The following is a 15,833-nucleotide window of genomic DNA, read 5'->3' as shown; positions in this document are numbered from 1 at the left end:
ATCACACATTTTGAAACCACACAAATTCAGATGCCTGGGCATTCAAGCAATGAGCATTTTAAGTAGGCTATATGTAGTCCACCTATGGCAACGTATGTAAGATGATAAGTAATTACATGAGAATGTAGAACAAGCTTAATTTGTCTACAGTGGACAAATTAACAGGTATTAAAATGATGGCATTGCCACATCTTAGATTTGTGTTCCAGACATAACCAGTGGAAATTCAGGCAGCACAGTAAAGTTTTCGGCAGGAAAAAAATAAATGCATTTGTCTTTTGATCTAAGCATCCATGTTTAAGAAGGGCTTTGCTATACCAACCCTTGTAACTTGGGGGCTGGTGGTTCCAAACCTTTGTTTACATTATGATGCATGCCAGCTGAGAGACAATTCTTATCATAAGGGATAATGATAGCAAAAAACAAGTGACTTTGGAGTCTACAATATGATATTCCTTTAAGGTTTTTCTGAAATTGCCCTGATTACCACCCAACTTACTTCACCCTCTCCACAGTGTGGAGTGTTTTTGTATTTCTTTTAAAATAAAGACCAAAGCGTTAAAAATAAAGAACTAAACACTCACTTTCTTATGGCAGCTCAAGCTATCATAAGAAGCAAAACTTTTTATTTAAGCAAACTTGACGATTGGTATAGTAAACTGTGGCAGTTGGCTTAATTGGGGAAAAGATCACACAAATTAATGGTAGACAGAGGAAAAAACACTAAGACAATTCGTTTTGCTGTCTGCTTTAGTGTTATTATTTTACATGAACAAACCGGAACACAGCCACCCTATCCCTCTAGTCTATCATAATATATGGTTTTGATAATCCATACACTGATAAGACCTTTTTGTATCTTCACATTTATTTAGATTTATGCAATTCTGCAGTGTAATGTAAGAGATATTGCTTGTTTCGGTATTTTCTGTTTGTTTTACATTATAAAATTCAAAATCTAAATAAAAACAAAATGACTGACAATACAATCCTAAATACTTGCTGGAGTGCTATTTTTGTTTCCAGAAAGTATCTAAGGCTACAGTGCTTTGAACTGTACACTGATATGCCCCAGCCCCAGCCCCAGCCCCAAAATGGGATGTAAATGCTTAATTGGGCCATAATTTCAAGACAAAGAAATAATGAGCCCTCATTGGTAAATTCTAGTGAGAACTTGTTGCTGGAATACATTGAAGAGTCATATTAACTATTCTACAGTGCAATCATATCCTTGTCTACTCAGAAGTAAATCCTACTGTGTTCAGCAAGGTTTACTCTTTAGCAAGTGTGTTTAAGATTGCAGCCTTAGCAACTGCTATATATTATTAAAGAACCATGATATAAACAGAAACCAAATAATTGTTGGAACAAAATAATGTTTAACTTATACGGAACATTTCTCCCCCCCCCCCCCTTTTGCTTAATGAAGTTTTTTTAAAAAGGGTACCAATCACAAACAGTTACATTAGAATAATGTTATGGTTGAGACATAAATTTGTAGAAGCAAGTATTTTCATTAACTGCTGAGGAAATTTTTAATTGGCCCCCACATATATAGCCCCCTTTAAAGTCACCTATTCCAGTCGGTGATACTAAGTTTTCTGGAACCTGCCATTAGACAGGCATGTACAGTGGTACTTCGGTTTTCGAACGTCTTGGAAGCCTAATGTTTCGGTTTTCGAACACCGAAAACACAGAAGTAAATGCTTCCATTTTTGAACGCGCCTTGGAAGTCAAACGGCTTCTACTGCGTGTACATGTTATTTTTTTCAGTTTTCTGCAGACTGCTCTTTGCGCCTCGGTTTTCGAACGTTTCGGAAGTCAAATGGTCTTCTGGAATGGATTACGTTCGAAAACTGAGGTACCACTGTATACTGTTTTAAGCCACTAATTGGGGAATGGCGAAGGGTGGCATCCCTGTGGTAACAGAAGGATCCACCAGGAAGGTAGATAATTTCCAGCTATTCCTTTGCATCCTGCAGCTCTCCATATCCCATCCCCTCAATTGATCTGGAGTGTATCTGAGAGCAGGTTATGAGGGGGAAGAGGGTGCAAGCGAGAGGGAATCAGAAAAAGTGTCCCCCACCCCTTTCCACCAAAGGATGCCTTTTGCCAGCAGAGGATCACCAGTGGATTTCAACTCTCGTTGGTTTGGCAATACACTTATTTAATGTATCCCAGTATTGTGGACTCTAATGGAGATCCATATGTGCTCTTGCCCAGTCAGAGATTTAGACTAGATGGGACTCCTATTACTCTCCCTGCTTGATGGGTTTATGGCTCAACCCTGGCATTATTGTAACGTAGTTTTTTGTGTTTAATGTTTCTTAGACTTGGTTTTCCATTGCCAGCATGGAAGGAACCCTAATGCATGAGTTTCAGAGGAGAAGGTAGCAGTCTGAACCTGCTGTGTGGCTCGATCAGCAAGCGTGAGTATTAACGCTAGAGCTGTCAGGCCTTGTGAAAATTAATGAAGCCTGACGGTTACAGAGTGAAAGGTCAGAGGCAGAGCTTGCTCTTACGTAACATTTGTGTTTTGTTGTGTCTAACAACATTTTCAACAAAGGAGAGCTTTTATGTGTGAGCCTTAGATTTATCGCAGGACTCGGTAGGTCTCGGCCTTTGCTTTTCCCTGTGCTGTAGCCTGGTGTTTTCCTTGCATAAAACCAAAACAGTTTGGCTGTTCGCTCTTCTGTCTGCCTTGATGGATTTTCCATATGCTTCTTGAATGTCCTTTCAGCCTCTGCCGAATTCAAATATCACTTTTGAAGGATTTTTATTTTGTGAAAGGTAAAATTTGTGATTAAAATGTAGTGCTTATGATACCCCCCCCCCCCCAATATTTGCTCATTAGTTTTGAGGAATGCTTGTCGTCTGGCACCGCTCTCTGTGTGTACAAAGTTAGCATCTCATCCCTTTTGTGCCGCTAAAGATTCTTCTGTCGGATTATGAAAGAAAGGTGATAATTCTATTTGGACAGTTTGGCTAATATAGTTGTTGATTTGGCAAGGTAGTTTGAGAGGTGGATCTTATTACATGTTAGAATCGTTGACTGCGTTCATCGTAAAATATATTAAGAGCTACAGATCTTGAGACGAAAGCAGCAGGAACAAGTCATAGTACTTTGGTTAAAGAGATTAAATGTTCCATTCCTAGCAGTTGCTCTAATGCACATATGGAGCTGTTGTTGAGAGTAATATCAATGTGCACAAAGGGAGGGTTGACTCTTTCATGGAAATGAATCTGTTTCAATTGGTTCTTGGAAACCTGTGAGCTCATCTTTTTTCTAGAGGCTTTTCTGCTGCTCCTTTTTTTAAGTTACCTGTATGAACATAATCACTTCTGTTGCTTTTTTATTCCATCTGCAAATAATAATTAATTTTGTTTGGTTATTGGAAATCTTAGCCCTAGTTTACAGACAATGATGGTGGCTGAATTTCCTGCATTTTACCTTTCACTATCTGCTTTTCCAAGGAGGAAGTGGTTCCTTCTATGAAAACGCAAAAGCATGAGCCAAGGATGTTCACCAGTAGGAAATTTGACAATATTGTCATATGTATGACTCAGCTTAGTCAGGTATCGGAGTGAGGTACTCTGTTGAGCAATAGTTTGGACATTGGCATTACAGCAGGCTGAGCAGTCTATTATGCTTTAGCTAAGAACCGGAGGGGTGTGTGTGTGTGATGAACTTGCTATTCAGAAAACCCTATCCTCAAAAATATTATATATGTATTTTTTGTTATTTTTTAAAAAATGCTTAATATTACATCGAGTGCCCGATAACTGAAAACAAAAACATGTCCCTTACAAACATAACAAAACACATTTTTTGGTGTCGCAAAGATATTCACAGGAATAATTGGGGTGGGGGTGGATTATACATTTTTAAGTATGGACTATTCATGATTGCTGTTTGATTTGGTTTGATCCTGGACTGTTTATATCTTTTTTTACCTGTTGTCAACTACTTGCTCAAAAGCTTGAGTGAACTTTTGAAAAGCCTTACATTCTCAGGGAACGTAACAGCACTAGATGTGCTCTGTGACCTTTCCGGAAATAGTAAGATAATGTACAAGATTTCCATAATAAAGGATGTCTCCAATAACTAAGAGAGACCAAGGTCTTCAAAACATAACAGGCAATATACAGCGTTTTTTATAGTAAACCCATTGAAACCAGTGTTATTAAGCAATTTGAGGCTGCTGGTTTCAAGTGGTCTACTGTGAGTAGGACTTAATTGGAAATCACTCTAGGGCAAAGGTCCCTAAACAGCAGTGGTCTACGAGCTTCATTCATGTGGTCCATGGTGCAAATACACAATTTGAATACAGCATTTATCACAGGACCTTATGCTACAGCAGACAGAACAATCATCAAGTGGTCACTCAGCAATGCTCAAGTTGTCCATGTGAGTGGGAGGAATTTTGGGAAACACTGCCCTGGGAAATGATCCTCATAACATGTCCACTATGTTGCCATAGTGGTTATAAGAGCAGGTTAAGAAACATTTCTTCCAAATATATTAAGATAAATCTTATTGCCAGGGGCATGGGGAGGACATGCAAGGTGAAATAGCTCAAGGTTTAGAGATCATCTTTCCCAATAAAATAAAATAATATAAAAACCCGTGCACGTGCAGACGCGGGTTGCATTCGCTTCAGGATGCGAACGGGGCTCCGGAATGGATCCCATTCGTATCCAGAGGTACCACTGTATAAGCACAAGTTGGAGCACTGCAGCTAGTTTCAAATCAACTCAAAACTTGATTCTGTGTTGAGATTCCCGCATTGCAGAGTGTTGGACTAGATGACCCCTGGGGTCCCTTCCAACTCTACAATTATTTGATTCTAACAACAAGTCTTAGGAGGTGGCAGAGGGCCCCAATACCTTCTACCTATGCTCAGGGGCACTCAGGCTTGTTTCTCTTGCCTAAGAGTTTATTGGAAACTCCTGGAAGAGGCAGGCATTTAGACAGATGTGTAAGTTCAGAGGTGAAACTGCAGAGTGCAGGGTCATCATTCCAAAGGATGCAACATTGCCGTAGTGCCATACTTTGTGACTGGGTCTTGGAACTCATGGGTGTATCATCCTGCTTTTTAGTGGGTCTTTTCTTTATCAGATTCTATATGTCATTCATTTTTCAGTACAATTTGCTTTTAAATATATCAAAACAAAAGCTATGTATATTCACATTTTATATGATAAATGTCTTCCTTAGTATTGTACCCACAGCCAATTTACTTTTTGTTAGCTCTATCTTTAATTGATCTCTAAATTGATTGTCACTAAAAATGTACAAGAACAACACTGTGCCTTAAGAAACCAGTTTTAAATGCAGTGCACAGAGGTAGTTAAAATAGTTTTTTACCTGGTGAATAGTTTTTTACCTGGTGAATGCAACCCCTTGTCAATACGAAGTCAGCCTTGTAAAAGCACATTCGTGCCAACAAGGTTGCATACCAGCTTATTTTGTAAATGAATGAGAGAATGAACTTACCCTATTCTGACCTCTTTCAGTTTCAGGAGGTGTTGATATGAATGTGATCCATATATTCTGTAATTTGATTGCCTGCACTTTGTTCTTGTAACTAGCACTAGAGGCATGAAAAAGGAGTGAGGCTCAATGAACAAAGCCTTCCTTCAATCCCAGCCCCCACTCCAGTTTTTAAAAGAGCTGGCTTTGGAAAGAAACATATTGGTTGTTTGACTGTTTCTTCTTTAATAAAGAAGAAACACTTATTTTCTGTTTCCTTTACCAGAAAAAGAAATTGTGAAACTAGAGTGTCAAGTCAGCTCTTCCTTCCAGGCCCATGCAGTATTATGAAAGCACTTAAGCATTTAGAACATGCTAAGTCCCATGAATTATTATAGGCAGAATGAAGTTCATCCATCAAGAATTATGAGGAAAATACAGTGGGTTGGTTCCAGAGTTGTTCTGGTGCTGGAGGGAGGGGGCAAGGAGACAAACACTGCCAATTCCTCTTCTCCCTGAGGCCACGGCTTCTCCAGAAAAGCAGGTCAAAGAGGGTTGGAGGACCCTTTAAACAGAAATAATAATATAGGTAAAATGTGTTTCATAGTTTCTAATAAAGTTCACAAGAGAGATGTGGCTGAAATATGTTCATATTTCTTTCAGTCTTGTGGAAATGGACATACAACTAGATCCCTAGTGAGTGAAAAGAATAGAACACACACCAATCCACCCACTGGCCATGTTAATTAATCATCCTGTATGCCATTCTGTATGGCCATGGCCACAGTCTCTAGTGGGAAAACATGCAACAGAGTGGAAGATATTCCCTCTTTTACCACTCTTTAATCCTATGAAGAATTTTATGCATGTCTTCTCAGAAGTCAGTCCTATGAATAGTGGCTACTCCCAGAGAATTATGCATAGCATTGCAGCCTAAGTAAATAAGGCACATCAAGTTATCCAGAGGATCATTTTCTTAGACTTTGAATACATGCATCTATACACACATACATATGCGTTTTCTTGGTATATTTTACATAAGTGATAATATATGATTGCACAGAATAGCCGTAATAGCTTTTGTTTCTCACAGGAATGCAAATATATCCATTGTGTCTTTAAGTGCGCATAAAAAAAAAATACAAAACCTGGGCACAGGTATGCTTATTAAATGCTTTTTTGTTGTTTCAGGAAATTTGCCATATGAATATAAAATAGTGATTGCTGGGAATCATGAACTGACATTTGATAAAGAATTCATGGCAGACCTTGTTAAACAGGATTACTACCGTTTTCCCTCTGTGTCCAAATTGAAACCAGAGGACTTTGACAATGTTCAGTCACTTCTGACAAACAGTATTTACTTGCAAGACTCTGAAGTAACAGTCAAAGGATTCCGAATATATGGTGCTCCTTGGTAAGTCTCAGTTTAAACTTTATTTGCTTGTGTGTGTGATTAGTTCAGCAATATGCAAAAATTCCTACACTGACAAGTTCTGTTGATTCTGCTGTAAAAGTGTTGAAAATGGTTTTCAATAGTTGTTCCTATGATCTTCTCAATATTTGCTTGTTGGCTTGCTTTCTTGTTTTTTTATAAATTATTAGAACCCCAGATTTACATGATAAATGCTAGAATAATTTGTATTTGATACGGAAAGTTACCAAAATTTTTGTGTTTTGGTTTTAGTATTTTTAGCTGACAATTTTCAGACTTTGGATCCTAAAATTCTTGTTTTATATATCTTTAGATTGATAGTCCAAGATTTGGAGGAGAGAGTAATACACTGGTATTATGGAGAAAATGGTTGAATATTGTAAATCAGCTTAAGGCCAACATGCTATGGTGGGATATAAAACTAAAATAAAATCAGACAAAACATGAGCAACTATAAAAACTGGGACAGTCTTGTTTTAGTGACTATAGTAAAGACTGCATTTGTTTGACACTGAGTAAATGATGTTAGAAAAGGAGCACTGTTGTTTATACCAACACTGCAAATTGTTTCTGTAAAACTACCCCAAGGCCACCTGGTTTAGTGTGATGCTTTCTGAAAGAGACTGATATTGAAGGCTATTGTATGCCTGCTTGTTCTCCCAACACTTTTGTGGGTAATTTGCTGATTAGATACTGCGTGTTTTTGAGCTCTTTGTTCCACCATCTATGTCTCTGCTGATTATAACTGAGGTCTTCCTCATTTAACTGAATGTGAACTGAAATCAAATGCTTTCTTCCTTGGGCAGAGCAGACAGTAGGAAGTTGGGATGCCATAAGAGGCAGTGCAGATCTCTGCAGAGGACAGAGTGGGGCTGTCTGTGGCTAATGGCACCATTGTATACCGAGGAAACCCAGACTAGCATTTGTCAGCGGCTCAGATATGATTTACACCATATACTGTTTTTCTTGCTATTAGCATGTTTCCATGGCCAAGTACTGTGTCTGAGCCAATTGCCTATGTCATCTCTTCCTTGCAGAAAGTATACTCATCAACTTAGTATTATCACGTACTTATGTGTGGAGCATTTCAATAAAACAAGTTGCCTTTGCTCGTTTTCTACAGTTCTTATATTTCTTCCTCCCATCTCTCATATGGATTGTCTGAACCTTTCATTGTAACTGGCTATGAGGAGGCCATCATCTAGTGATGGACCAGAAAAAAGTCATCCACTGGCATACAACCCACGGGTGTACTAGTTGCCAACTACTCACATACAGTGGTACCTCGGTTTATGAACTCAATCCTTTCCGGAAGTCCATTCTTAAACCGAAACCATTCTTAAACTGAGGCGCGCTTTCCCTAATGAGGCATCCTGCTGCCAGTGCCCTTCCACCATTCGGATTCCGTTTTTAGACCGAGGTAAAGTTTGCAAACCGGGACACTACTTCCAGTTTTGTGGAGTTCGTAAACCAAATAGTTCATAAACAGGGCTGTTCTTAAATCGAGATACCACTGTGTGTGTGTGTGTGTGTGTGTGTGTGTGTGGAGAGAGAGAGAGAGAGAGGGAGAGAGAGAGGGAGCGCACCTACCTAAATTTAGGTGGGATTTGTTTTAAAATGCAAGTATGGAGTTTCACATTCCCTTACATAATTCCTGTTTGGAGCAGTGAACAAAGTGAAAAATTTGATGGCAACCTGTTTGAATATTACATTTCTCCTTTATAAAAGAAAATAATTTGTAAACAGAATGCTTACTGCTTTCTGAGACTTGGAACCTACTTTTTAAAAACCTGTATTCGGAAGCTTTTATATTCTGCATGCATGAAAGTAACATCTTAAAGTTATAAAATCTTAAGTGACAGAAAATTGCGAAATATGTTTCCTAACCAGAGACTGTGAGCATTGAAAATGGCCTCAGAATGACCTTCTTCTTTCAGCAGAAGTAGTTGAACTCTTAACTCTGTCTCATAATGGATTCTACCCATTCATATTTGGATTACCTAGAGCAGAACCTCTAAATGGCAGGGATTGCACTGCAGAAAGCAACCATTTTGTAATTTTGGGGCTGTATTGACTTGCTGGAAAGTTGCTCATCACTGCATTACGGTAGTAGATGGAGCTAGACCAGAAGTGGGGACACAATTTCATGTGTACACAAACAATAAAAGGAAGCAGATACATATATTTAGTAACACCAGTTGAGCCTTATCTTCTATTTTCTCTATGTACGCTATTTTCTCCCACAGGATGAAGGTTTTCCTCCCATGCTCTTAATTTGGGTTGAACTAATTTGTGTAAAACTATTATGAATTTCAGTAAATTTATGTTCAGAACAACTAGTGGTAGGGAAATTGAGAAGTGATTTTTAATTCAAGTCCTATAGGTTAAGGAGACTGGTGAGCATGTTTGGGGAATGCTTCGCAATGAGACTCTCACAGCAGCTTTCAGTTAATTTAGGTCAGTTCTAGGGCAAAAATAAAATCCAGATTTAACATCCAAACCATCTCTCTATGACTCAAGCTGAAAAGGGAAACAATGACATGAGATGCAGAATAGCACTGGGCGATATATCAGTATATCACCCAGGACCGGTATGGGGGGGAAGAGACTGCGATGACAGCTTCACTCAGCGGTATATCGCTGGTGAAACCATCATCACTCTTGAGTCCCCTCTGCCTCCAGCACCCAGCACGCTGAGGAAGAAACAAACCAGCTGAAAGCTGGAGGCAGAGGGACTCAAGCAGTGGCAGTTTCACCAGCGATATACCTCCCCAAGTACATCCAGTACGGGTCATATGACACACTGAGCTAACATCCGGTGCTCAGTACAGAGAATAGGCTCCACCTTTTCTCCAACAGTACATCTGCACTGTTTTGCATTCCAGCCATCTGGAGCTGGCTTTTGCCTTGGTGCTTTTTCCTGACAATACCTCTGGTGAAACTGCCATTGCACTCTGCCCTGGCAGAGGGAGAAAAAAGCAAATACAGCTTGTTCCCCCCTTGCTGCTTTAAACGGCTTGGCTGAGGAGCGTGCTGCTGCCCTTCCCTCAGCAAAGCAGTTTTACGGAGCCCCGCAGGAGCCAGTGGCGGGATGGGGGCTCCGTTAAAGTGCCCCCCTCCCCTGCTGAGAGAGCCCGACCCTGACCCCGCTTGCACGGGGAGCACGATCGGGGCTGCAGCCTTGCTTGTCAACCGCCTGGCTTTCATCCCAGAAAGATTGAGCCCACCCTCCTGATGGAAGACAGCCAGGTGGTGTAGGGACTCTTTTATGTTGCTGCTGGCAGGCCCAGCGCTTGCCAGCAGCCCATCTTCACAAGGCGCAGATAGGGTGGCTTTGCACCCCGTGCCTTGTGGACTTCGCCCAGAAGGGTGGGCCACATCTTCTCCTGGGGTGAAAGACCCACGGACAAAAGAGGCAGCACACCTGCACAGGCTAAGGCAGTCTATCGCACGGAACCTGACAGGCTCAGTGTGCTTGGCTGCTGCCGCCTGGTCTATCTTCGAGGAGTGGGGGGCGAGCAGGCAAGGCAGTTCGCCTGCCCTTCACGCCAGCGAAGGTGGAGGCAGCCTGGCCAAGGAACCCCAAGGTCCTTGCTGGTTGTGTGCAAGCGGCAGGGAACCTGGGGCTCACTCAGCTGGGGGCAGGAGCCTTTCTGCCCACCAGCTGAGCAGCAGGCTGGGGCCAGCTGTATTGGTTACAGCCTGCAAGGCACCCAGGTGAAAGAGCCTTAGCTCCCATGGTGAGAGCTGTGGCAGTGTCATCCGGCTCCTCACTAGCTGAGGCCAATGCAGCTTTTTACAACATCGCCGTTTATCGTCAGCCAAACATTACGGTTTATCACCAAATCACGATGTTTGGCTGATTTGGCGATTCACCACGATGTTGAAAACCCTGGGATTCATTGTCTGCCTTGACACACTGAAAATGTAATGTCTTTGAACTCCCCTCCAACTAACAATTCATCTTCCGTTTGGAGGCATGTAACACATCTTGATGTCAGTTTTTAGCTCTGAAACAGCTGGGTGGGAGTATACGTATTGTTCAGATGGAAACAGGATCATAAGGTGGGGAAGGAAGGAGAGCTTTATCTCTTCCCAGATGCAAACCCCCCCACCACCACTGAAAATAGTCTCACCACATGGTTACATGGCTTAATATTTTATGTATTAATTTTATATTAAAAAGTATTTCACCAAACACCAACATATTAAACAATACAAAATCCATTCAAATAAAACAGCAAAAAAGAAAAGAAAAAATAGAAACCAGGCAACTACTTACTGCTAACTTGTTGTTGTTGTTTAGTCGTTTAGTCATGTCCAACTCTTCGTGACCCCATGGACCAGAGCACGCCAGGCACTCCTGTCCTCCACTGCTTCCCGCAGTTTGGTCAGACTCATGTTTGTAGCTTCAAGAACAGTCTCCAACCGTCTCGTCCTCTGTCATCCCCTTCTTCTTGTGCCCTCCATCTTTCCCAACATCAGGGTCTTTTCCAGGGAGTCTTCTCTTCTCATGAGGTGGCCAAAGTATTGGAGCCTCAGCTTCATGATCTGTCCTTCCAGTGAGCACTCAGGGCTGATTTCCTTAAGAATGGATACCATTCTTACTGCTAACTACTGATCCCCAACTTTGTTTGTCAGAATTAAATTCTTGACCATGAATTATTATTATTATTTTAAAAAAGAAAAAAATTGTACCAAACTTAAAGGCCACGATTCACCTGTTTTTATGAGCAACTTGTGTACCCAGAAGAAGTTTAATCCAGCCTGTTCTCTAGGGCATCCACTCAGCTCAGTTAAGCCCCTTATCCAATCAGGATGCTAGTGTTTACCTTTAAAGACCTAAATGACTTTGAACCAAATAAAATGAAGAATGGCTCCTCCCATAACAGTGTGCTCATGTATTAGGATTTTCGGATGAGGCCCTTCTTTTGAGTACCATCAGTTGGTGATATCTTCCCCAGGATGTTCAACTGGTGCTGACAGGCCAGTCTTTTTGGTGCCAGGTCAAACTATTTTTATTTGCCCAAGCATTTTAAACTGGCTTTATTGGCTGTCTAACTTTTTAGTTTTGTACGTTGTGACTTGCCAGTATTATTGTTAACAGCAGTGTTTCTCAAGTATCTTAAGATCTTGTGTGTGTCCAAAAACATGTGCAATGTAAGTAAAAAATTAGGTCACACAATTAAAATACATTTAGAAATTCAAATGAAATAATTAGGGGAGCTAGGTTTGAAAGAGGCATTTTTATGTTAGCTAAAAACAGGCATGGGTTTAACATGTTGAGAAATACTGGTTAAGCGTCTTGCTTGATTGTGGAAATCACCAGGATGAAAGGAAGCTTAGAAGTATTTAAAATAAATAAAATGGTATATGGATGGATGTGCATACGTATGGCATTCTGGAGGAAAGTTTCTTATTGAACAGACTTAACGATACTATACACATGCACAGATTTCATACTGGATCAGACAAAACCTGATGCTGAGTGTGAGAGTTTATGACAGATCTTTTTTCTAAAGTTTTATTTTTTATGTGCACCTATGTTGCACCTATTTACGGATATCTTGAATCTTATTGAGGAGGAGGTGGTGCAGCTGCAGTGGCTGAAAAGATTATTGGGCCCTAAAATGAGACATGCTGACAAGTTCATTTGGAATTTGGGGGAGGGGTCCTCATTCACTGGTATAGTTAGTGGTTTTCATTTCATGAGAGGGATCAAACCACGAATAACAGCTGCAGCTCTTAAGAGTTTTTAGCCTGTCAAGAGGTTTCTAAAGAGTAATTGCCATCAAATTGGGAAAACTGAATATAACCCATATATTTAGAAAATGTAAATTGCCAACTCAGTGCAGCTATAGCAAAGAAATATCAGTCTGTATTCATTACAGGTGATTTCTCACGGTACATCTGAAAGCTTTTTACAGACCTAAGAGAATTCAAGTAGTGCCTCCTAACTTACAATTTAATAGAATGTGTATGTGGAAAATAACTTACAAAACACAGGAGCATTCATGTGCGTTTGCAATTGGAGTGAGCAGCGGTGCATATTTATAGTCTCTAGTGTGTAGAAAAATTGAGCTTTGTCTGATGGGCCTGGTAGTATTTAAAGCCATTAGATGCAGAGTTTCATTTCTGAAAATTAAAATATAGCCCCTGTAAAAAAAGTAAGAATCTCTATAGAGTTGATACATGACCTGATTTTTCCCTGCCCTCTATAAATTATATTTAATTTTTTATTTTTAAAATTTAAAACCACCCTTCATCCAAACATGGATTTCAGAGTGGTATACAGAAACTTTTTAAATTACAAAATATTGCAACACAAGCCAACGTAGTTTGGACTAGATGACCCTCAGGGTCCCTTTCAACTCTACGTCTATGATTCTATAAAATTAAGTGGAGGGAGAAATTAAACTAGTTGAAAGTACCATAATTTAAAATGACTGGGCAAATTAATATTTTTTCTCTTGGCACCAGAAAGAATACAGTTATAGAATCAAGAGGTGACATTTTAATGTGATTATGTCCATACATGCACATATGTTATTAGTGTAATCCTGGCCCAGACATGAACATCACTTTAGGATAGAGTACATGTGATTTTAAGCTGCTCATCTATACTGTGAATTGCTAAGGGGTTTTGTAGTGAGAACTGATACTAGAACCTCTGATAGTGTTTAGTTGGGCTGCCTAATGTGGCAGAAGGGCTCACTAACTGTGCTGGACATGTCTCAAAGACAGGCAGGGTGGGCAGAAGGAACTATAAGAGTATTTAATCTCCCAAAGTAAAATGCCACTTCTTTGGCATATAAACACAACAAATCACAGTCAATTCAACACTCAATCCAAACCCAGCAGAAAATAATCAAGGAATAAAACAAATATCAGCAATAGGAAACAAGAGATTTAGCACACCAAAATTTAACGTGCATGACTCCTCTTCCAATGTCCATATTCAATGTTTGGTCTTCCCTCAAGCATGTAATGCATGAAGGAAACTGCGGTGTCATCAAATTCTTAGTTTTAAAAACTGGACCCCTCCCAAATGAAATTCTCCCACCTTCTTCAGGGGTACTTTATATTGCATACCCCACCCCAGTGACTGAAACGCGGTCAGACAAATGTTTCAGATCAGCGCCACCTAAAAGCAAGCTGCAATGAAGCAAAACCTCACGGGAGGTTATTCAAAATCCTAGGCACCTCATCTGAAAAGGCCCTAGCTGAATGACCTCAGGGCCCCCAGAAGGAAAACAGCCTTCTTGTGTGAGGAGGGGACATTCTTGAGATATAGTCTGGTCCCAGGACATGTTGACTTGAGCGTGGAAAGAAATTGGTAACCAGTGTAGCTGAGTCAGTAGTATCCATTGTAGCTCAGTAGTGATTAGTGAAATACAATCTTACCTTTTGGCTCTGAACAAAATCCACATTTTGAACCAGCAGAAGCTTTTGTGCTGTCTTCAGGTGCAGCTTGGGGCGGATTCAAGACTCTTCACATAAAGTACATTCAATGAGCTGCTTTGGCACACCAAACATGGTACCTTGGGGCCTTGTTGGATCCCTCTGGTGTACATTTTACTGTTCTGTGGCTCTTGACAGTGCAAACACTCTTTGCTATGAGGGTTTTATATCTATCATCTATCTATCTATCTATCTATCTATCTATCTATCTATCTAGGGATGCGGGTGGCACTGCGGTCTAAACCACTGAACCTTGGGCTTGCCGATCAGAAGGTTGGCGGTTTGAATCCCCGCGATGGGGTGAGCTCCTGTTGCTCAGTCTCAGCTCCTGCCAACCTAGCAGTTCAAAAGCACATCAAAGTGCAAGTTGATAAATAGGTACCGCTTCACGGGAAGGTAAATGGTGTTTCCGTGCTCTGCTCTGGTTTCGGAAAATCTGTCTACAGACAAATGGCAGCTCCCTCGGCCAGTAAAGTGAGATGAGCGCCACAACCCCAGAGTCGTTCGCAACTGGACTTAACTGTCAGCGGTCCTTTACCGTTACCTTTTTATCTATCTATCTATCTATCTATCTATCTATCTATCATCTATCTATCTATCTATCTATCTATCTATCTATCTATCTAGTGGAAGTATGCTGATCTTGTAACAATCCATTAAATCACTCTCACTTTGTGCATGTGCTCTCTCCCTCTAATGCACATAGTGTAATCTTACCCATATATCAGAAACAACTGAAGGGCTACAAGTTCTCCATCCCTGCTTTGTAACGTGGTCTAAAATAGTTGATTTCATTCAGTCATTTGTCATAATTCTGCATACTGTTTCTTGCCCTAGGAGCCGAGATGGAGGTTCTGCTTTTTTCTACTGCATTTACAATTATATTTTAGTACAAATAGCCATGAAGTTGTTACTGCTTTCCATTGCTTTTTATACTTTCCCTTTACACTGTCAGTAAACCATCAGATTTTTTTTCCAATTATAAGTTGTGTAATGCATCATGGATTTTGCTGACAGTCTTCATGTTCTTGAAATAGCAAGCAAATTAACAGCAGATATTGAGTTGGTAGAATTAGAAAAACCAATTGGCAACTCACATGATAGGCTTCAGATATAGTGATGGAGAGAATGGGTCTCATTTCTTTTATTTTCATAGTCTTATTTGGTAATTAACTGAGGCCTTTTAAAAAAGGAACAGAAACCACCGTGTTCAGCAATAAAGTTTTACATGCCAGTTAGTACTGGGGGAAGAAAATAATGTTGGTTCTGTGCAACTCTGTCAGGAACTCTGGCATTCTTTAGAAGAAATCAGCAGTTTAGGAAAAAAAATATTGGGAAGAATAAGGTCTTGTGTCTCAGTGTTAAACAAATACACATACACTACATAACATAACATAGTTATGTTTTAAGGGCACAGGCTCTTATTTCATTTTTCTTGGCATTTGTTCTTCAGCCGTCTCATTA

General features: G+C 40.3%; 1 protein-coding gene across 3 annotated transcripts in view; it reads left to right on the top strand.

Moving 5' to 3' along the window:
• MPPED2 (metallophosphoesterase domain containing 2) overlaps positions 1-15,833 on the top strand; it is a 134,520-nt gene that overhangs the window by 68,082 nt on the left and 50,605 nt on the right. For all 3 annotated transcript variants that reach the window (XM_080984112.1, XM_080984114.1, XM_080984113.1), the window contains exon 4: positions 6,665-6,890. In XM_080984112.1, the coding sequence (XP_080840238.1) occupies positions 6,665-6,890 (226 nt within the window). The remainder of the gene's footprint in view (positions 1-6,664; positions 6,891-15,833) is intronic.

Source organism: Podarcis pityusensis (genome assembly GCF_964106645.2).
Source record: "Podarcis pityusensis genome assembly, chromosome: 1".
NCBI classification, from domain to species: Eukaryota; Metazoa; Chordata; class Lepidosauria; order Squamata; family Lacertidae; genus Podarcis; species Podarcis pityusensis.
This window is presented reverse-complemented; position numbering and strand designations above follow the sequence as displayed.